The 20,574-nt window shown below is 38.5% G+C and overlaps 2 protein-coding genes across 5 annotated transcripts; both read left to right on the top strand.

Annotated features, from left to right (window-relative positions):
• The first annotated feature begins 89 nt into the window (after window positions 1–89).
• On the top strand, window positions 90–9,880 carry c2h12orf73 (chromosome 2 C12orf73 homolog). Of its 4 annotated transcripts, XM_047384371.1 has the most exons (5): window positions 2,078–2,216; window positions 2,904–3,062; window positions 7,211–7,375; window positions 9,409–9,499; window positions 9,580–9,880. In XM_047384371.1, exons 2-5 carry the CDS (start codon window positions 2,960–2,962, stop codon window positions 9,623–9,625), a joined length of 405 nt encoding a protein of 134 aa, XP_047240327.1. In that variant the 5' UTR covers window positions 2,078–2,216; window positions 2,904–2,959; the 3' UTR covers window positions 9,626–9,880. The 4 variants fall into 4 exon arrangements, with proteins under 4 accessions (XP_047240350.1, XP_047240343.1, XP_047240335.1 ...); XM_047384387.1 differs by lacking the exons at window positions 7,211–7,375; window positions 9,409–9,499; window positions 9,580–9,880 and adding exons at window positions 121–272; window positions 1,469–1,605 and having other exon boundaries at window positions 2,068–2,216; window positions 2,904–3,041; XM_047384394.1 differs by lacking the exons at window positions 2,904–3,062; window positions 7,211–7,375; window positions 9,409–9,499; window positions 9,580–9,880 and adding exons at window positions 90–207; window positions 1,469–1,605 and having other exon boundaries at window positions 2,068–2,894.
• A 538-nt stretch (window positions 9,881–10,418) lies between these two features.
• Window positions 10,419–19,205, top strand: samm50 (SAMM50 sorting and assembly machinery component). The gene is made up of 15 exons (XM_047384357.1): window positions 10,419–10,578; window positions 12,098–12,208; window positions 12,426–12,527; window positions 12,610–12,697; window positions 12,809–12,915; window positions 13,090–13,220; window positions 13,816–13,903; window positions 14,320–14,448; window positions 14,708–14,779; window positions 14,880–14,966; window positions 16,350–16,420; window positions 17,023–17,090; window positions 17,172–17,318; window positions 17,411–17,552; window positions 19,073–19,205. Exons 1-15 carry the CDS (start codon window positions 10,558–10,560, stop codon window positions 19,116–19,118), a joined length of 1,410 nt encoding a protein of 469 aa, XP_047240313.1. The 5' UTR covers window positions 10,419–10,557; the 3' UTR covers window positions 19,119–19,205.
• Window positions 19,206–20,574: the final 1,369 nt, after the last annotated feature.

Here is a 20,574-nt window from a genome sequence, read left to right as displayed (position 1 = left end):
TACAAAATGTTTTTATTAAACGGATATTATGTCGGTTGGTCAATTTTCTTTGCTTTTCGATCTTGCAACTACTTCAGGAGCGAATGGACACAATGTTTGGGAGAGCACAAGATCCGTAAATAGATGCAGAGTGAGAAGTCGGCACGTATAAATCGTTTAATTGTGAGCTACATAACGACCTGGGGACTGCCTGTGTCTCAATGACAGGTACTGTGTTGTAAAATGGCTCGAAACAGCTTCACATAGCACATATTTCCTGATATAATAAAAAGGTAAGGATGTTAAGACATTGCTTCCTCTTCCTATAAGTAAGTCTGAACTTACTGTTGTTGGGTCAGGGCTAATAATAGTTCGTAACCTCTCTTCGTTCAGCACATGTATGTATGTATCCAACATTTTACATGCAGTTAATGTGAAAACCCACAAGGTCACAGCTGGAAAACTCCAAATTTTCTGTACGACATTGCATTTGGGGGTAGGGTCTATACAGCAGTTTAAAAAACGAGATTATGACATATTGAGCGCCTTAGGAAAGACAGTATTTTGTATATAATATTGATGTTGGTCAAAAATTTGACTTCGCTGGCAACAATGCAAGATGTTGAAGGGACAGTTATTAATTGCGCAGGGCATAAATCTGGCCTTGGAAGAGAGGAATGAAGATATCCTGTTTTCAGTTTGACACAAGCCTTGAAGGAGACACAGCAAACAGTCAGATGAGACCAAAACTAAACTGTTTAGACTTCATGCAGAATGTTTTGTGTGGTGGAAAACTAACAGTGCACATCCCCCTGAACTCACCATCATGGAAGTTAATGGGGAGATGTATGAAGGCATTCCTAGAAGAAAACAGGTTAGGCTGTAGAAGGTTTGAGACTGGGACAGAGGTTCACCTTCCAGCAGGACAAAATCCCTAAACAGGCTGCCAGAGTTGCAATGCTATGCTTTAAATCAAATCATATTTATGTGCTATGACATGGAGATGGTACCTAAGTTAAGATAACATTTAACAGCATCTAGGTGCTTTAAAAAATGAACTGGCAACAGAATTAGAGAAGATACTTATAAGCAGACTTTCTGACAAAGGATAGCTAGATTTACCCTGGTGCCTGTCTCAAGTGGTCAGTGGACAAGAAGTGGGGTACAGCATTGACCCAGTCCATTACAGGGCACTTCTCATTCAGTCAAATGTAAAACGTAGCATTCTTCAGAGCAACCCTAAAAATAAAATTGCATTGCACTGTGAGATGACGTTTGTATATTGGGTACCAACAGAAGACTCTTCTTAGAAAATCTAAGGTTTCTTGAGGGTCTTTGGGTATAAGGAGATCAGATCAGGCCCAACTAAGATAATTAATTCTAAAACAAATAAAAGCCATATTAAGCCTGGCATCGACAGACAGCAGAAAGGGCTTATATTGGGCATGTTTTTTTCCAGTAATAATTTGTACATTCGTCTCGCCCACAGGCTGAGTCCGATTGAATCACTCTGTAAAGATGCCAGCTGGTGTGTCGTGGCCTCGGTACATTCGGATGTTTGGAGCCAGTGTTCTAGCCATGTTTGCAGGAGCGCAGGTCGTCCACCAGTACTACCTTCCTGATCTGGTAAGAGGCATCGTGAAGCCATTCTAACTGTTCAGGCTCTGTTTTTGTATTTTGAAACTATGTAACGTGATCAAACATTTACAGACAATCCTCATCACTACGAATGTCAAAATAATTATCTTTTTTTGATATATTCTGTTCTGTGAATTGATTGTACAACATACAATTTTAATGCATTAAAAGTATGAAGTGCAAAAGTTTAAATTTATTGTGTATATTTTCTGATCCTAACATGTACAGAAATGACCACAGAGGCTCACACACACACACACACACTAATGTCTGACGATTTCAGCGGCCAGCTAACAACTGTGTAAAATGTCTTGATGTAGTAAACCATAAGAAGTCTCCAGATCATGTCTAAAAGTGTTGTCATTGTTTCATATCAATATTTGTTTCCACTATGACTGTAAGTAGTTTACTCAGACCAAGATTGCTTGTTTTTTTTACTTTGTATTTCAGAGTATACCAGAAGTTCCACCAAAACCCGGAGAGCTTCAGACAGAACTACATGGTTTTAAAGCTAGAGAAGAAGCGGCTGCAGCCTTACAGAAACTTAAGGAGGAGCAAAGTTTGGACTGATGGGGAAATACATTTCCCTTTTAGGAAATGTAAGAATTGTTAACATTGGTACAACTAAATACTGCTATGTGCTTTGGGACACAATCTTTTCTGGTACCCCTACAATAGATATGTTTTCATTTCGCCTTATGTCATACACAGAGAGTTAATATTCGTATTTAAATAAACTTTAGTCAAAAAGATCTGCAGAACAGAACGAACAGAACCAACACACCTCCGCTGTTCCACCACAGCATTATTACCTTTATTCTGTTTGTATTTCACTTTAGTTTAATAACAGTTATAATATCAGTTGCAATAATTCCTGGGCACTGGACTTTCCAGGAATTATTGTCATGACCATAAATATTTTGATCACTTTTAGTCCATGTCTATGCTTTTTAAATGTTGTTACTTATTTTGGAGAAATAATAAAAAGAGTAAAACAACATTGGAATGTTTTATGAACACATTACTTGCTTAAATGCTTATAAGGACCACCATTTCCAGCAAGAATGTGACATATATATTATAAACTAGAATGTTGGCCATGTGTTACGATGAAACTGAAACCGAGGAATGTATTGTTTGGTTTTTGTGGGAAAACCTAATCGTCTTATTCCGCGTCTAAAATGAAAATATGAAGATGTTCTTCATTGTATGGTGTCATTGTGAATAAAATGTTTATTTTCGGGTCACAAAATAAACAGAAGAACATATTTACTACATATTTACAGAACTGGTTGATTCCTGCTCAACACGTATCCTAGCAACCAGCAGAGAAGAGAAACAAATGGCGACCCAGAGAGAGAAAGACGCGGAAGAATATCTGAGGAAACACAAGATTATTGAACTCATGGACAACATGACCAGCATGCTCCTGTTTTACAGACCCGGTTAGAGTTTATTTCTACCCCAAACATAAAATATCCGTCTCTTAATGAGCTTCGCTAGCATGATTTCTTTTGCACAGCTAGCAAACTAGTTTATGCTTACCACATCACAGTTCTGACACCTATTATGAGGGTTTTAATTTGCTGTAGATAGATGTTGACTTAGCTTTTCTGTCTTTTGAAATTTGTATTGCATTACAGATAAAAAGCTGACATTTAAACTCTTAATAGTAAAATTTATTTCAGTTCTCTTTCCCTTTACTCATCACGGTCAAATAAGGATTTACACAAATGCACAAAGATTGATACGATTTTTTTTTTAGATGCACCAAGCAGACTTTTATTAGTGCAGATTAATGATTTTCTTTGAGGTCTGACTTTCCACTTTCAATTTTGGCTAATTCTGATTTTCTAACAGCTAAAATTATACAATGCATTTATGTAAGCTTTGTTTTAATGTGACGTCAAAAATCAGAAAAGAAGTAAAATGTTCTTCATGTTCTTCAAATGATACCATATGTGCCCATTTTTTTCTGATTTTTATTAAACTCAGGATTCAATTCAAAAATACTTTATTAATCCCAAAGACAAATTAAATGTTGTAGCTCATATTACGAAGGTTTCTTCAAAGAGCCGTTGTAGATGCTGATGGCTGTGGGCAGGAAGGATCTCCTGTAGCGCTCCGTCTTACAGCAGATCTGAAGAAGCCTCTGACTGAAGACACTCTGTTGTTGTAGGACAGTCTCATGAAGAGGATGCTCAGGGTTCTCCATAATGTTCTTCATTTTATGAAGAATCCATCTTTCCACAATGATCTCCAGAGGTTCCAGAGGAGTCCCCAGAACAGAACCAGCCTTCTTTATCAGCTTGTTGAGCTTTTTTAAGTCCCTAGTTCTGATGCTGCTTCCCCAGCAGATGATGGTAGAAGAGATCACACTCTCCACAACAGACTTATAGAAGATATGCAGCATCTTGCTGCAAACACCAAAGGACCTAAGCTTCCTCAAGAAGTACAGTCTGCTCTGTCCCTTCTTGTAGATGGCTTCACAGTTGCATCTCCACTCCAGTCTGTTGTCCAGGTGAACACCGAGGTATTTATACTCCTCCACCACCTCCACTTCTTCTCCCATGATAGAAATAGTTTTTGACTTATTCCTGTTTCTCTTAAAATCTACAATCATCTCCTTTGTTTTAGTCACGTTCAAAATGAGATGATTGTTTCCACACCATGCCACAAAGTGGTCCACCACCTTCCTGTACTCAGCTTCTTGTCCATCTCTGATCCACCCCACGACTGCAGAATCATCCGAGTATTTCTGCAGATGACAGGAGTCTATCTTGTACTGGAAGTCTGAGGTGTACAGAGTGAAAAGCAAACTGAAGGGGGTCCTGATGGTTTACTGTTTGCTTACTCAGGTGGGCCAACAGGAGTCTCTCTAGGACCTTCATGATGTGAGATGTCAGGGCAACAGGTCTATTATCAATGAGGACTGATGGGTGAGTTTTCTTTGGTACCGGAACAAGACAGGATGTCTTCCACAACAGTGGAACCTTCTTCTGGGCCAGGCTAAGGTTGAAAAGGTGCTGCAGAATCCCACAGAGCTGCTCTGCACAGACCTTCAGGACTCTAGGGCTGACATGATCTGGACCTGCAGCCTTATTCTGGTTCAGTCTTTGCAGCTGCCTCTTCACCTGACTTCTTGAGACACACAGGTGGAAGGGGAAGGCAAATGGAGCAACAGCATCTTCTCATTTGGTTTAAGGCAAACATGTAGAAGCAGAAGGGTCCATGGCTGATGTGGAAGATCATTTGAAACATTTGAAGTGAGACAGGAAAGCTGTGGGCCAAAGGAGGGTGGGATAAAGAATAAAGTGCCACAGTGTTGTTTGTAGATGTGTGTACACACTGAAAAATTCTTGTCTTTAGTTTATAAGGATTTAACGAACATTACTGGCAAATAAGAAATCGGTATTAGCCAATTTTAAAAACCTACTGATAAATGCATCACTAAATTTCCACAATGCACAAAATTACACATGTAGGCTTAAATGTATACAGTACAGCCATTTACCTAAATCTTTAAACACTATTAGCTGTCAAGGATTTTAATCGTAGCTTTATGCTGTGGTGCTACCAGTAACTTTAAAGGTGTTAATGGAAGGCACATGAAAGAGGACTACCTCCACATTTTTCAACTGAAACTTACTTCAACAGCCAGTGATCCCAAACACACATCAAGCTGTTTTTTGAATGGCTAAAGGCAAACCTTAATGCTCTGCCTCAACCCTACTAAAAATGCATAAAAACTTAATTAATCTCTGAATTACATGAACTGGTAAAAATTCTGCCATGAGGGGTACAAAAAGCGTGAGGTTAAGGTACATCTGCAAAGGAATATTTACCCAAAATCATATAACGTATATGTATATATACACTGCTCAAACAAATAAAGGGAACACTCAAATAACATCCTAGATCTGAATGAATGAAATATTCTCATTGAATACTTTGTTCTGTACAAAGTTTAATGTGCTGACAACAAAATCAAAAAAATCATCAATGGAAATCAAATTTATTAACCAATGGAGGCCTGGATTTGGAGTCACACACAAAATTAAAGTGTAAAAACACACTAGAGGCTGATCCAACTTTGATGTAATGTCCTTAAAACAAGTCAAAATGAGGCTCAGTATTGTGTGTGACCTCCATGTGTCTGTATGACCTCCCTACAACACCTGGATATGCTCCTGATGAGACGGTGGATGGTCTCCTGAGGGATCTCCTCCCAGACCTGGACTAAAGCATCCAACTCCTGGACAGTCTGTGGAGCAACGTGACGTTGGTGGATGGAGCGAGACATGATGTCCCAGATGTGCTCAATCAGATTCAGGTCTGGGGAACAGGCGGGCCAGTCCATAGCTTCAATGTCTTCATCTTGCAGGAACTGCTGACACACTCCAGCCACATGAGGTCTAGCATTGTCCTGCATTAGGAGGAACCCAGGACCAACCACACCAGCATATGGTCTCACAAGGGGTCTGAGGATCTCATCTCGGTACCTAATGGCAGTCAGGATACCTCTGGCGAGCTCATGGAGAGAAATGCCACCCCACACCATTACTGACCCACTACCAAACCAGTCATGCTGAAGGATGTTGCAGGCAGCAGATCTCTCTCCACGGTGTCTCCAGACTCTGTCACATCTGTCGCATGTGCTCAGTGTGAACCTGCTTTCATCTGTGAAGACCACAGAGCACCAGTGGTGAATTTGCCAATCCTGGTGTTCTCTGGCAAATGCCAAGCGTCCTGCACGGTGTTGGGCTGTGAGCACAACCCCCATTTGTGGACGTCAGGCTCTCATACCATCCTCATGGAGTCGGTTTCTAACCGTTTGTGCAGACACATGCACATTTGTGGCCTGCTGGAGGTCATTTTGCAGGGCTCTGGCAGTGCTCCTCCTGTTCCTCCTTGCACAAAAACGGAGGTAGCGGTCCTGCTGCTGGGTTGTTGTCCTCCTACGGCCTCCTTCACGTCTCCTGGTGTACTGGTCTGTCTCCTGGTAGCGCCTCCAGGATCTGGACACTACGCTGACAGACACAGCAAACCTTCTTGCCACAGCTCGCATTGATGTGCCATCCTGGATGAGCTGCACTACCTGAGCCACTTGTGTGGGTTGTAGAGTCCGTCTCATGCTACCACGAGTGTGAAAGCACCACCAACATTCAAAAGTGACCAAAACATCAGCCAGAAAGCATCGGTACTGAGAAGTGGTCTGTGGTCCCCACCTGCAGAACCACTCCTTTATTGAGTGTCTTGATAATCACCAAACGAACGAACGAACAAAGATCATTGTAGCCCCTCTATCCTCACTGGAAAAAGATAAATAAATAAATAAATTAAGCCCCAAACTGTTTGACGTTAATGGTCATCATAGGGTATGGAACTTATTAATCATATCTGTACATCTATGACAATCTTTTGATGCTGCATTATCACAGTGGTTGATTTTTTTTTCTGATGATATTGAAGCTGTTTTGCTCTATTTACGTTTCCATTTATTAAATTATTAATTTACATTGTAAATCAGAAAAACAATATGTTTTATAGTTTTGCCTTTGTAGCTAACGTGTTCGCTGATTGTGTCATTCAGAGAATCCGAGGGAGTTTCTCATTGAGCAGCTGGAGCAGCTGAAGGTGTCCCAGGAGAGTGGTGTAAGAGGGCCAAATCTGTTCGACAGTTCTAACCTGGATGCCGTCTTTGGGATACTGGATCCCGCTAATCAAAAATATATCACGTTTGCACAGTACAAGCACGGTGAGTGGTGCTGTTCTTTGTTCTGTGTCTTAAAACACAGAACTGTCTCTGTACACAGTCCTTTATAAATAAGCAGATGTTTCTTTTTCCTTTTCTTTTTCTTTCTGCTCTCGGTGGAGCAGGACGCTTTTTCTCTGTCTCCCACACCCTCCCATATCTGCCCTGCTTCAGCTCTGTGTCTTGTCTTCTTTTTGGAGCCTCTTTTTGCATATCTTCCAAATTCTGAGTTATGGATTTGGTCAGCTGGTCCCTCAATGCAATTGATCAAATTTTCTCGAGGAGAAGACAGGGTGAAAAATAGCCCAATTTGTCCAGACGGGACATTTTTCTCTGGATACACAATGGACTCCTGGCAGAAGTGGAGGATTGTGTGTCTGTCGATAATGTCAGTCGAGGATGTGGAAGATGTGTATATAATTGGATGTTTGATATCAGGATTTCTGCTTTTTGGAGTCAGCGGTTACCTGGCATATCGAGAAATTTGGAGAATGTCAGCAGCTGTTCTGGCCATTATAAGGCTGCTTGGCATGTATGATGGGATCTTCAGAGCGATCAACACTCAGACTGAGATGTTACGTGAGCTGAATCGCAGACTGGATGTGATCCTTAGGATCGCAGGCAGGTTGCGGTTCCTGGACTCGGGTGAAATGGGATAAATCTTGGAGAAAGTTGTTTGTTCGGATCTGGCAGAAAGACCAGGAATTTGACTGTTTGGATTCGCCTTTGAGAAGAACCAGTGAGACTCTCAAGGCTGACGGAAAATTAAGAGTCAGTTTAACCCAAATAATTATTGTTTTTCTGAATCTGGCTCCCCTGCACGGCCTTGATGGCTGGTTATCTTCAACTTCTCCTGGAAGTTATGTAACCATGACGCTCTGCTCCCTCTGCTCCCTCCCTTCCCTGAGGACATCTGTGGACCTGCTCAGAACTTTGTGGCCGGTTGATGAACCTTCCAACGAACCATCAAGGACAATGGTCTCTGTGACAGTGCTTCATGGACTTACTGCACACACACTTACACACACTCACATGCTCAAGATAAACATATGCACCCCTCACACCACCTTCACCGTTCCCAGCATGATGATGTTTTGTCAACTTGTTGCTTCTTTGTTCTGAGGTTTTTTACAATCTCAAACTGTATCCTGCTAAGGATAAAGTGTGAAATATGATTTATTTCCTCTACTTACCTAATGTGGCCTCTTTTCTCATCTAACAAGGGCAGCACCTGTGAGTGGGCAGCAAAGCCTCGGTGACCCGTCCCCCCTTGTCTTGTGTCATGATGTATGTTTGGATGGGTTGTACTGGACTCCCCCTCGGGGATCAATAAAGTATCTTTGAACTGAATTGAATTGTTTAACTGATACATTTAATGGTCTTATATAGTCTTTTTGTGGTATTGCAGTTCTTCTGCTTTCAACCTTGACCAGACAACCTTGTTTATTTGTGTAAAGTAAACATTTTATAAGTTTCTTGAGCACAGATACTTGCTTGAAGATATAAAAGAGTAACTTCTGCTATTCAGGACTCTTCTGCTTTTAATACTGCATTTTAGATGTCAGTCATTTTCTACTGCTTCTTCCATAGTGGGTTGCGGGGAAGGTGGTTCCTTTCTACAGCAGTCTATGTCATTATTTTAATTTTTACTCATTTACAAAGTGGCGATAAGTATTTTTGGCAACAGGTTTTCTCCAAAGTAATGTACTGTCCTGTTTAAATAGACCAATTCTTCTTAAGCAATACATTTTCCAAAGCTCTGTAGTTATTAATTTATTAAATTATAAGATTTTCCCAAGTTTGACCTAAACACCCCTGTAACTCCACTGTGTTGGTGCACCGTGTTGTTTAGTATAACACAATTAACCTGCATGAGTCATACTGTTGATAATCTCAATAAGGCAATTGTAATGTATTTAATACATGTATTGTTTTTATTCCTGTCATTACTGGAAGTTGTGGTGCTTCATGGTTAATATAATGAAAAACAAAATCAAAACTCTGCATACTAATAACCAAACATTTTCTGCCCACAGCTTTGACCATGCTTGGCATAAAAGACATCAATGAATGCCCTGAAGGTGTAAATGAAGACAGGATATCCCAGGAAACATTTAAAACAGAAGCGTAAGTGCAGCGTGCTGTCTCTGCTATGTCAGTATTTTACATTTAATGTTCTGTGAGTTCATTTTATGATATTCTCTTAGGATGGCAGGTCTGCAGAGACGCTCAGCAACATATGGATCACTCTGAGGTTTCTTTTTTTCCTTTCTGATGCGGTTGTTGTTTTATCTGTTTTATGATTGTAGAGCCATTATCTGCTTTTTTAATGTCAAAAGTCACCCTGCTCCTATTGGTTCTGACAAAGGAAAACACAAATCTGGAGTTGCTTTGCCTGTAGAAAAGGCAGAAATTACCTGCTGAACTCTTGCTTCTTTTATTCTGATGCAATTTTGTACATTGCCATTTTACCATACGCTTTAACTAATAAATATATTTCAGTATCCACTCTTGTCATATAGTCTTTCCACTGTTGGTGAAAAATCTCACATGTGTCAGGACTTAAAGTATCTTCCACACAATAACTATAAATACTTTTATTGTAAAGCTTTAAGGTTATGCCTGCTAATTCTAATATGTTTTATAGAAGCTTGTTTCCACAACACTTATAAAGAAATAACAAGGATCTAATCGTTATAATTTTCTCATTATTACTTACTAGCTATCTCATATTTAGAGGATACAATATCAATAGGCTGAGATTTGATCTAATATAAAATATTTAGTCGAATCAATGAATTTCCATATCTTTGGTCACAGTTCAAATGTTAGTGTTTCTGTGTGGCATACAAAAATTGGCTTAATAAAAAACGCAATATAAAGCACTTATGTTTGGAGTGTCATTTAAAATTAGCAGGTCATGTTAAACGCCGTCAAATTTCTTTAGTAGGTGTTATAATTTAGATATTTGTGTTTAAATACAGCATTAAATAGTCTGTAGACAACGATTCCTGCTTTGAGTTATTGAACGCTGACCGGAAGAGGCGTGGCCAGGAAGTGACATGGCCGCTTCCTTATACGGAGGCTCCTCGCTGCTCCTCGGTTACTTGTAGGTTAAACTAGTTTTTCATTTCCACGGAAAGTTTCGCCAGTACTTTTCGGGACAGCGCCCAGCGGAGTTTAGCATGGGCACCGTCCATGCCAGGGTAAGGAAGGGTCCGCCGGTACCAGTTAACCTGGACTTTGACCTCTGTGAGCTTTTAGTGTGGAGTTATCTGTCAGAGAGGCTCCTGAACTGACAGAAAAGGCCCAACACGGTAGATTCAGCGAGGTCTCACTGGGCTCTTTTAAAGCATGACACTGTCCTTTCCAGTTAAATGAAGATTAATCATAACGGAATAATGATAAGATCAGAACAACAACTGTTATGTTTCGACTCGTGTCTGTGATGAGAAATACAGATGATGCTGGTGCGTTTCCCCTGCAATGTTGCTGCTTACAGCAGATTATACCCATGCCCGCAACACTGTTTAAACATTTCTGTCCATACACAAAGATACATCTATAATTGTCACGTAAACATGATTTACTGTTGCAGCATTATTTTTATTGAATGTTACTCTTATTCATCATTTGTATAACCTTGTATAACAATGTGTAATGCTTTTATCTAAAACAGAAAAGCAACAATTATTCCTACTGCAGCCAAAATAATGTAGCATGTTGGTTATTACACTTACAATAAGACTATTTACAGTGTATTTCATATTACAATACATGGACATGCAAAACAATTTAAATAAAAAAAGGTTTGTGTCATTTTTCAAGTACATATTGTGAAGAGTATTATAAGTTTTTGCCATTCTGCTATTTTTAAACGGGCAACATACGTATACCAGACTATAAGTATAGTCATATAGTTATGCTCATCCAGGAGGAGTGAATGCTGCAAGTCACTGACTGGATGCAATCTGCTGGGTTTCCTTAGATAGAAAAACTTTTTATCCAATTTGAATAAATAACTGAATCTGACTGAACTGTTCAATGGTTACGATTAATAGGAATGTATGAACCTGACTGTTGTGAAGAACCTTGAGACGACATGTGTTGTGAATTGGAGCTATATAAATAAAACTGAATTGAATTATAGTCTGTCTGCTATAAGTTAGTTACTGAACAGAGATGCCTCCGGTTGCTTCAGACTGTGGTTTTAAAGCAGTGTTTTCTAAATAGCAGTTATAGGTAGCCTTTAGTTTTTCTCTCCATGATTGTCCAGCTGAATTTGTCTTCTTTCTAAGTCAGGAAAAAGTACAGGAGCCTTTCTCTCCAGCCGTGTGCAGCAACAGGAGGAGAGGGGCAGTGCTGTGTTAGCCTGTACTCCACACAGCATCTTCTAAAAAGGACTTTAAACCGTAGGATTGGCATGATGGAAAACTGTAGCAGTTATAAAACAATGTTTCTTAAATAAAAAAAAAACAATCCTTGGTCTACCATATCTGGAAACATTCCTATTACGTGATCAGATCTGAAAATATGTGATATGTTCTAAAAACATTTGGTTATCAAAATGAGGGCTAACATTTGTGTTGTTTACGTTGCCATGGGACTTTTGTCTGTTTTAGGTGTGTTGCTCAGTCAACCCATCCTGTTCTGTAGTTCTACTAAGAACAACATCTAATTATATTAAATATATTTTGTTGCTTTTCTTATATTTCGTTTTTGTAGAGCCTCGACCCTCTGCCCATGCACGGGCCAGAGTTAGGTCTCCAAGCAGATGACATTGAAGCTCCAGAGATTGAACAGGAGTCTAAGCGAGAAGTTCTCGAAAACAAAGATGTAAGAGTTTGATTATTTTTAATTTTAGAAGGCAAATTCTCAAGGCTTTCTGTAGCACTCTCACATTGTCATGTTGTTTGCCCTTTTTTAAGGTATGGATCCTTTACATTCTGACCATGTAGTACTGTGTATTAGTGCCTTTTGTAGATACATTTTTTTGTTCCCACAGTTGAGTATAGTTTTGGATGTTTTAGACTGTGTTTCTCCTGTTTTTCAGGTTGTTGTTCAGCGAGTGCACATAGATGGACTTGGAAAAACAAAGGAGGACCTGTTGAGTTATGAAATTGCAGAAGTGTTCAGGGCAAATAACTTGATTGATGTATGTCCATTGCACTATTTATTGCTATGCCTACTTGTTTGGAGCACTCACTGGTGCCAACACACTTAATTTTATGATGCAGGTGATGCGAAGGTCTCACGAAGCCCGACAGAAGCTGCTGCGTCTCGGTATCTTCAGAAAGGTGGAAGTTGTCATTGACACCTCACAAGGTGCAGTCCATCACCGTGGCCCTTTGGGAATTCATTTTTATGTGGAAGAATTTGATTTGCAGTACATTAGCTGTGTTCATATGTTTATTACTTGTGTTCTTTTGTATTCAGGTGAAGATGCCCTTCCTAATGGCCTTGATGTGACTTTTGTGGTCACTGAGCTGAGGCGTTTGACAGGCAGCTATAACACTATGGTTGGAAACAATGAAGGCAGCATGGTTAGTGTTATAAATCAAGTTAACATTTATTATTATTTTATTAAACGTTCGTTTAATATTTTTTTTATATTTAACTGAATTACATATTCTTTCTATTATGTATAATTGTTGACAACATAAAAGGTTTATTTGAAAGTAGTGACTTCCTGATAAGGTGTTACTTTGTTATTTCAGGTACTCGGGCTCAAATTACCAAATGTGTTTGGTCGGGCAGAAAAACTGACATTCCAGTTCTCTTATGGTACCAAGGAGACATCCTACGGACTCTCCTTCTTCAAACCCCAACCAGGACACTTTGAACGCAAGTAAGATGTAAACATCTTCAGAAAACAAAGTAATAAGTGAAAATAATGAGCACTGTCATAGCTTCGACAAGAGTTCACTTAATCTCTTGGGATGTGTCTTTTTCATCTGGGAAAGGTGTGTTTGAGGCAGATTTTTACTGCTCTCAACCAGGAGTCAGAAAAGTGTGGATGCCTTCTTTCCACCTGCTGACTGGCAGCGTACAGCAACCAGTGGGGGAAGGGCAGGGTTGCACAACTCTATGCTTTATATAGCTGGAGAAAACTCCAGTCGCTCTGCCACTTTCTCTGGCATCTCCTTAGAAGGACTTTAAACCATAGACAACCTTCAATTAAAAGTTCTAGCACTTTTAAAACTGCAATACTTTAAAACCTTGGTAAATTTTTATATTGGGAGCCAGCCCATGCCTACTCTTAATAATCAAGTGGTCGGGTTGGAAAATCGGAAGATGAGAACACACTTGTCATACTTTTAGTTCATTACCCAGGGATCCTGAGGTTTAAGAAAAACTAAGCCATAGCAACCAAGATGTTCTGTATTTATTCTTAAACAAAATCCAGGAGAACATCTAATTTTCTGTTTTCTTTTTCCCGTCAGTGTTTCTGTTAACGTGTACAAAGTAACAGGTCAGTTTCCATGGAGCTCAATAAGAGAGACGGATCGAGGCATCTCTGCAGAACTTGGTGTAAGCGCTTTGTTTAAGTACAGTTGTTTCACGTTTCTTTTATTTTCTTCTTGCATATAGTTGAATAAATTAGGGTTTTATTTAAATTTTGCCATTTATCAATTAAATGAGGCAAACGTATCTCTAACAGTGGGTATGCAAATTTTATTTTTTTAAAACGGTGTCTAACTCTGAGCTCCAGTTCTGAGAAATGATAAGCTTGGACTTCATCAATTGTGCCAGTATTTGCTGATCTGGTCTGGCCTGTAAATACCTTGGTGACAGAAGTCTTGCACACATTTATAGGGAACGTCCTGTGTTGTAATAAAAAAGAAATGTTTCACAGGCCATCCTGGATGAAATTCTTTGTATCCTGCAGAGCTCTAATAACACAAAAGTCAAAACACAATGTCTTATTTTAAACCTCCCACTTACAGTTTCCTTTATGGAAGACCAACCAAACCCTCAAGTGGGAAGGAGTGTGGAGAGAGCTGAGTTCTCTGGGTCAGACGGCCTCTTTCGCCATCCGTGAGGAGAGTGGTCATTCCCTCAAATCGTCCCTTTCGGTATTTTTCTTCTTTTTTATGTCAAAAGCCTATGGTATGAAGTCGGAAATGTCTGGTTGCACAAAGGGGCTTCAAAGAATTGTTTTTAAAATAGGTAGCAGAGGTTTTCAGTTTTAAACCAGTTTTAATTAGTATCTTTCAATGACATTTTAAATGGCTTATTTGGATGATCTTGACAAATGGTTGAAAATGAAATGTCTAAGAAGAGAAAAGAGACTAAATATTTTTAGCACCTGTCTTTTGTCATTTTCTTTTCCAGCATGCTATGGTCATTGATAGTAGAAACTCCTCCATCCTTCCAAGGAAAGGTGGACTACTGAAGATCCATCAGGTTAGGCCTATACTGGAAAATTTCCATTTAGCTCCTAATTGCTGCATGAAAACAATGTGACAGATCTTGTATATAACACTAATGTTTCATGTTTGTATAGGAACTCGCTGGTTACACTGGGGGTGATACCAGTTTCCTGAAGGAGGACTTTGAGATACAACTCAACAAATCTCTCATTTGGGATTCAGTGAGATTTAACATTTGACTCATCATCTACTGATCAAAGATTATCATCAAAAATACAGTTTTAGGCAGGTTTCATTGTGGCAGAATAGGATTTAAACATGTAGTAATATTACTGTTTTCAGTGGTGTGAAAAATGATTTGTCCCTGACAGATTTCTTCTATTTTAACACTTTAATGTTTAAGATTGTCAAAAAAAATGTAAGATCAAAGATAACTCGAGTCGTTTTGAATGATTACATTTATTAAGGGGAACCAAGATTTCCAAACTACTCACGGTCCCCCCCAACCCCCATTTGTTTGCTTCACTTTTACCAGCCACATATAGGCTTCATTAGTTATGCTGCTTGACCCGTAGAGAAATCACTTGAATAGAACCTACCGGACAAATATCAAGTAGAATCCTAAACGCTAAATGAAGAAAACGACACGAATGATCCAAATCACACCAGCAATCGGCCTTTTACAGGGTAGACGGTGCTAAAGCGTAACGACAAATAAATATAAGAAATATTGGACAAGCAACCTGTGTCAGCATTGCAGTACGCTGTTGAAATTCAAACTAGTACGTTTTGAAAATTTCAACTACTTCCAAGTTTACTGCCTGATTTACAAAATATGACATGATTTAGCTCCACAACTATTAAGCTGTTTCTTTAGATTAAGAACAACTGGTACTTCTACAACACAGCTAGCAGAGATGACTGTAAACTTTCAGGAAAATCACTTTAACTGTTACTGGCAGTGTAGTGTCGAACAGTTTATCACCTTCAGTTCTGGGAAAGTTCTAATCTAATCTTGACACATTTACATATAAAGGTTCATTAATGTGCACACAATCAAAAGCCCTCCAATGTGACTGAATTAAAACTATCCTGCAAAGAAGACTGGGTCCAAATTCCTCCACAACAATGTAAAACACTCATTGCGAGTGATGCAAATGTTTAACGAAAGGACCAGTTATTAGGTCAGTGGTGCAATTATGTTTTCACATAGGACCAGGTTTATGTATCTTTTTTCTTTAATAATGAAGTCATGAATTGAAAAGTGCTTTTAGTATTTACCTAAATTAAATTTGATTAGTTTTATTATCTGAAACTTTAAGTGATAAAAGAAAGGCAAAACAAAAAGAAATCTGCAAGGGGACAGACTGGTTTTCAAGCCACTGTATGTATCTGTATAAACATGCATCCATTCAACGTCTATACCCGCTTATCCCTGCAGGGTCATATACAACTCCTTATTTTATTGGGTTTATCTGATCAGAATGCTTTAACTACCTTTTTGGTTGAAAAAACAGCTCAGTTTTTAGCCAAGGTTCCATTTAAATAAAATAGAATAACAATGCTCAAGCCAAATTTATTAACCATTTTATGTTTTCATTCAGGTTCTTTCTGCCTCATTGTGGGGCGGCCTGCTTTTACCGTTTGGTGACAAGACAACATGCATTGCAGACAGGTACATAAAAGCACTACATTTAGAGAGGTTAATATGTGTGTGTACCTATGGAGAGAGCACCTTAACTTATGTGATAAGTCTATAAGGAGTTTTATGATGCGAGTTTATGGCCAAATAAGTTTCTGACAAAACCAGGACCACGTTATTTTTGAGCTTGGACGTGGATTATGTCTGTGGATCCTATGCAGCCTGGAATCTGATTTAAGTATTTGTCAGGTTTGGAAAAGTATTGAAAAGGTAAATAGGGTATTTATACCTCTATTCATATTTATACAGCTTTGACCTAACTAATACAGAGCTACTGTAATGTCATGTACAGAGCATATTCAGTGTTAGACAACAAATTGCTGCTGACATGCACCACACATTGTGATAGATCCAGACAGAAAGCCATTAAGGCGACCGCCACCTATTGTATAAAGATGAATTACACTAAAAACAAACCCCCAAACACAAACAATAGGATGAAATGCATATTACAGAGTTGATGTGCAACCAGTTTCCACCACCTCACAGTCTCAATATTAATTAAATGCAGTCATTGGACACATAAAAACAGAAAATATTAACTGCATTATTTTGTGTGTTTGCGAACCTACTAGGTTCTACCTTGGTGGGCCTACCAGTATCAGGGGATTTAGTATGTACAGTATGGGCCCACAGAGTGATGGTAAGACCTAGCATTTGTTTAGCAGCTTATCAGTCAGGGTTTTACTGTAAAGCTGTGGTTCTGATATTACTGACATGGCAGGTGATTACCTTGGAGGTGAAGTCTATTGGGCGGGAGGCCTCCATCTCTACACGCCTCTACCCTTCAGACCTGGCAGAGGAGGTTTTGGCGATCTTTTCAGAACCCATTTCTTTCTTAATGCTGGAAACCTTTGTAACCTCAACTATGGTGACTCAAAAAATCTGAGCTCAAATGTAACATACAGACTTCTGTTTCTGTCTTTTCTGTTTGGCTGAGTTCCCATGTTTCCTGTTATCAAGGTGAGGGGCCGCAGGCACATTTGAAGAAGCTGGCAGAATGCATCCGTTGGTCATATGGATTGGGCATTGTGCTGCGTTTGGGGAACATTGCCAGGCTGGAACTGAATTACTGCATTCCCATGGGGGTCCAAAGTGGAGACAGGTAGACTTTTATGTTGTTATAAGGTAATGACAAATATCCTCACTAAAATGGATGTGATTATTATTATTTTTTGGTTAGTCTTAAAGAAAAAGGTCAGCTGTAACCAAGTCTCAGTCTGGTGCAACCTGCAGATCAGTTACCATGCAGAGGCTTCTGCCTGTCAGATAATAATGCCAAAACACATATCTGAAGCTCCACATTCAGACTGTTCCAAAGCTTCAACCCACAGACAGAAATACAGAAACGTTTTCTTTTTCTAATCATCTGTGTTTTAAACTGACATGTACCTCTTAATTCATGAACTCAAAACGAAATTTTAGAAGATTTCCTGACAGCTCGTAATTTTTAGCTTCATACATCATTAGAGCTGTTTGTAGTTTAACTATATCAGTAGGTTTTAATCATTTTGATTGTAGTGGTAGTGGTTTAGTCTGATCCAGGTACCGAGCCTTGTTAATTACTCTTAATGTTCTTTTTTGAAGTATGATTAATGACTGTAGTTTTGTTTTGTAGTTGCTTCCCCAAACCTCTGTGTAGTAACTTAAAGTTGGTAAAACAAAGGAAAAATACAGAATGCAGAGGACTTTTTGACTTTGTTCTCAATAGAAATACTTTCAGATATTTTACTTTAAACTTATCTGATGTGGGGTTTCCAGGTCAGTTTATCATCAATAATAACACCAAGAAGTGTAACTTCATGTTCCATGTTAACATTTACTTCATGTGTCTGTATTTTGAGTTCGGTGTCTGTCATATAGTTCCCAGACAGCATTATTTTGATATTATCACATTTAGAGACAGTTTGTTAAAATCAAACTATATCTTTAATTTTTTTTATTTCTTTATTGACATCTTTTAACAACTCAGTGTCTCCAACACAGAAAATGTTTGTCATCAGCAAATTATACCAATTTTATAACTTTAGATATTTTGCACATGTCTTTTACATAAATTATAAAGAATTTAGGACCTAAAGCTGACCCTTGCGTAACTCCACACACCACAAGTCCAAACATTGTGACCATACAGTACATCTATTAGTTTCACATACAGCTGTCGGCTACTTAAATAACTTTTAACCCACTGTAACACAAGCCCTCTGATTCTGTAGTTTTCAAGCTCTTTTAACAGTAAATCATTATTTATTGTGTCAAAAGCATTTTAATAACCACAAAACTTTTTTTCTTATTATAAACAGCAGTTATGTCTCCTATTGGTTTCATTATGGCTTTCTAGGAATGTTTCCTGTGTACTATTAAACAGTAAATTATTATACATTTTTGAGAATTGCAGTAACAGAGATACTGGTCTATAGGTGGAAAATATGGGTCTGTAGTTGGTTATTATTTTTAAGATTTAATCTGTATCTTTTTTACCATGGATTTTCAGATTTTCTCTATACAGAGTAGTGTCCAAAGTTTTGATCCACTTACTGATTCTAAATGGGAATCCAGTAGTGTGTAAAACCGTATGAGAGATTTTTTGGCTTGCTTTGATTTAGATCTCTGTTTTCCTTGCAGGATATGTGATGGCTTCCAGTTTGGAGCAGGAATTAGATTCTTGTGAAGCTACTGGAATTTTATCAGTTGTATTGAATGTTTGCTTGTACAGTATTGTTGGAAAAACATAGTTCATTAAAAGTGTCTCATCTGACTTTAGTTTGTGATGCATCTTTTTTTTAACATTTGGTGTGAAATGAGAAGAAATTTGTTCAGAATCGTTTGTGTAACTATTTTCTTTCTGTTAGGTTTTCCTAAAAAACAAGAATATTCAAAAGTATCATGAACTTTGGTGTCATCCTTTGACTTAGCCATTGTCCCTTGTAAATAGTACTGCACAAAGAATGTAGCTATTATTTGTGTTAGTATTCTTATTGTTATTTCAGTGAGTTATTGTTTTATCTTTTAGAATATTTTTTTTGATTCCTTACGGTATTTTCGCTACAGTCCTATTTCTATTGTGGTACAAGCCGGTGGTCAATGTATACCAATAAGTGTTGCTTGTTAGCCTCGTCAAATACATACAGATTTTTCTATAACTGTACTATACATTACAGATGTTACAACCCCCACTCATTTATTCTGAGATTTTTCTAACCCAACAACAATGCACCTATTTGAGACTAAGTCTCTGTGGACTGTTCTATTAACACCAAAACTGGGTCTAAACTGTTACAAATTAGCCTCAGTTTTATTGTCATAAGTTTCATTTTTAAGTATTATACATTTTTGTATTGTTTGGTCAGCTTTTTATTGGCTTAGATTTATAACTAACTTATTTTTCTTTCAATTTAGGAGTCATGAAAACAATCACCTGATTATTTTAAAGATTTTATCCTGTATTAACAGGTGGATGCACAGAAATCACAAAATACAAACAAAAAGGGTTACTGGTGCACCGCACCCCTTAATTCAGAGCAGGAGCAGATTTGTCATCTAATAAATTAACCATAGCAGATGGTACATTAGTGTCCAGTTGATGCCTTAACATTGCTGCCCAATTGTGAGGGGTATTGGTTTTTTTTCTTAGAGAAATTTAGTAATGGACTTGGTGCTGATTGCTTTGGATCATTGTCCTGCTGCACAACCCAGAGCAGAATTCATGGTTCCAGACCGTCACATGACCACCACCACGTTTGACTGTCACTATGATATAAGATATTCTTTGCTTTGAAATACTGTGTTAGTTTTAAGCCATATGTAACGGAGTGCACAGGTTCCAAAATGTCCACATTGTCTTGCCAGTCAAAGAAACATTTTCCCCAAAGTCTTGGGACTTCTCACATTTCTTTACATTTGGGGGATGCTGTATTGCTCGAGGTATTTTGCCCTACTTTTCATGTTGTTAGATGGGTTCTATTAAATTGATTTCTTGATTCTACAGGTCTAGCAGCAATTTGGCCTGGTTGTGGCTTTTGAAATTCAACTCGCTTTTGCAAAAGATATGGTGAATCAAACTTAATTCAGGATTTAACAAGGGAACAGAGTACTTTTCACATAATTTGGTTTGGATAGCATGTTTC

Source organism: Girardinichthys multiradiatus, chromosome 2, assembly GCF_021462225.1.
Source record: "Girardinichthys multiradiatus isolate DD_20200921_A chromosome 2, DD_fGirMul_XY1, whole genome shotgun sequence".
Taxonomy (NCBI): Eukaryota; Metazoa; Chordata; class Actinopteri; order Cyprinodontiformes; family Goodeidae; genus Girardinichthys; species Girardinichthys multiradiatus.
The sequence above is the reverse complement of the archived record's forward strand: the minus strand, read 5'-3'. Positions and strand labels throughout refer to the sequence as shown.

Bases quoted from the DNA above. Each gene is read 5' to 3' on its own strand.
- c2h12orf73 (XM_047384371.1), top strand. From the start codon at position 2,960: ATGGCGACCCAGAGAGAGAAAGACGCGGAAGAATATCTGAGGAAACAC. The intron at 3,063-7,210 runs GTTAGAGTTTAT...TGTGTCATTCAG, and splicing joins GCTCCTGTTTTACAGACCCG to AGAATCCGAGGGAGTTTCTC. The intron at 7,376-9,408 runs GTGAGTGGTGCT...TTCTGCCCACAG, and splicing joins GTTTGCACAGTACAAGCACG to CTTTGACCATGCTTGGCATA.
- samm50 (XM_047384357.1), top strand. From the start codon at position 10,558: ATGGGCACCGTCCATGCCAGG. The intron at 14,449-14,707 runs GTATTTTTCTTC...TTTCTTTTCCAG, and splicing joins CCCTCAAATCGTCCCTTTCG to CATGCTATGGTCATTGATAG. The intron at 16,421-17,022 runs GTACATAAAAGC...CGAACCTACTAG, and splicing joins ACAACATGCATTGCAGACAG to GTTCTACCTTGGTGGGCCTA.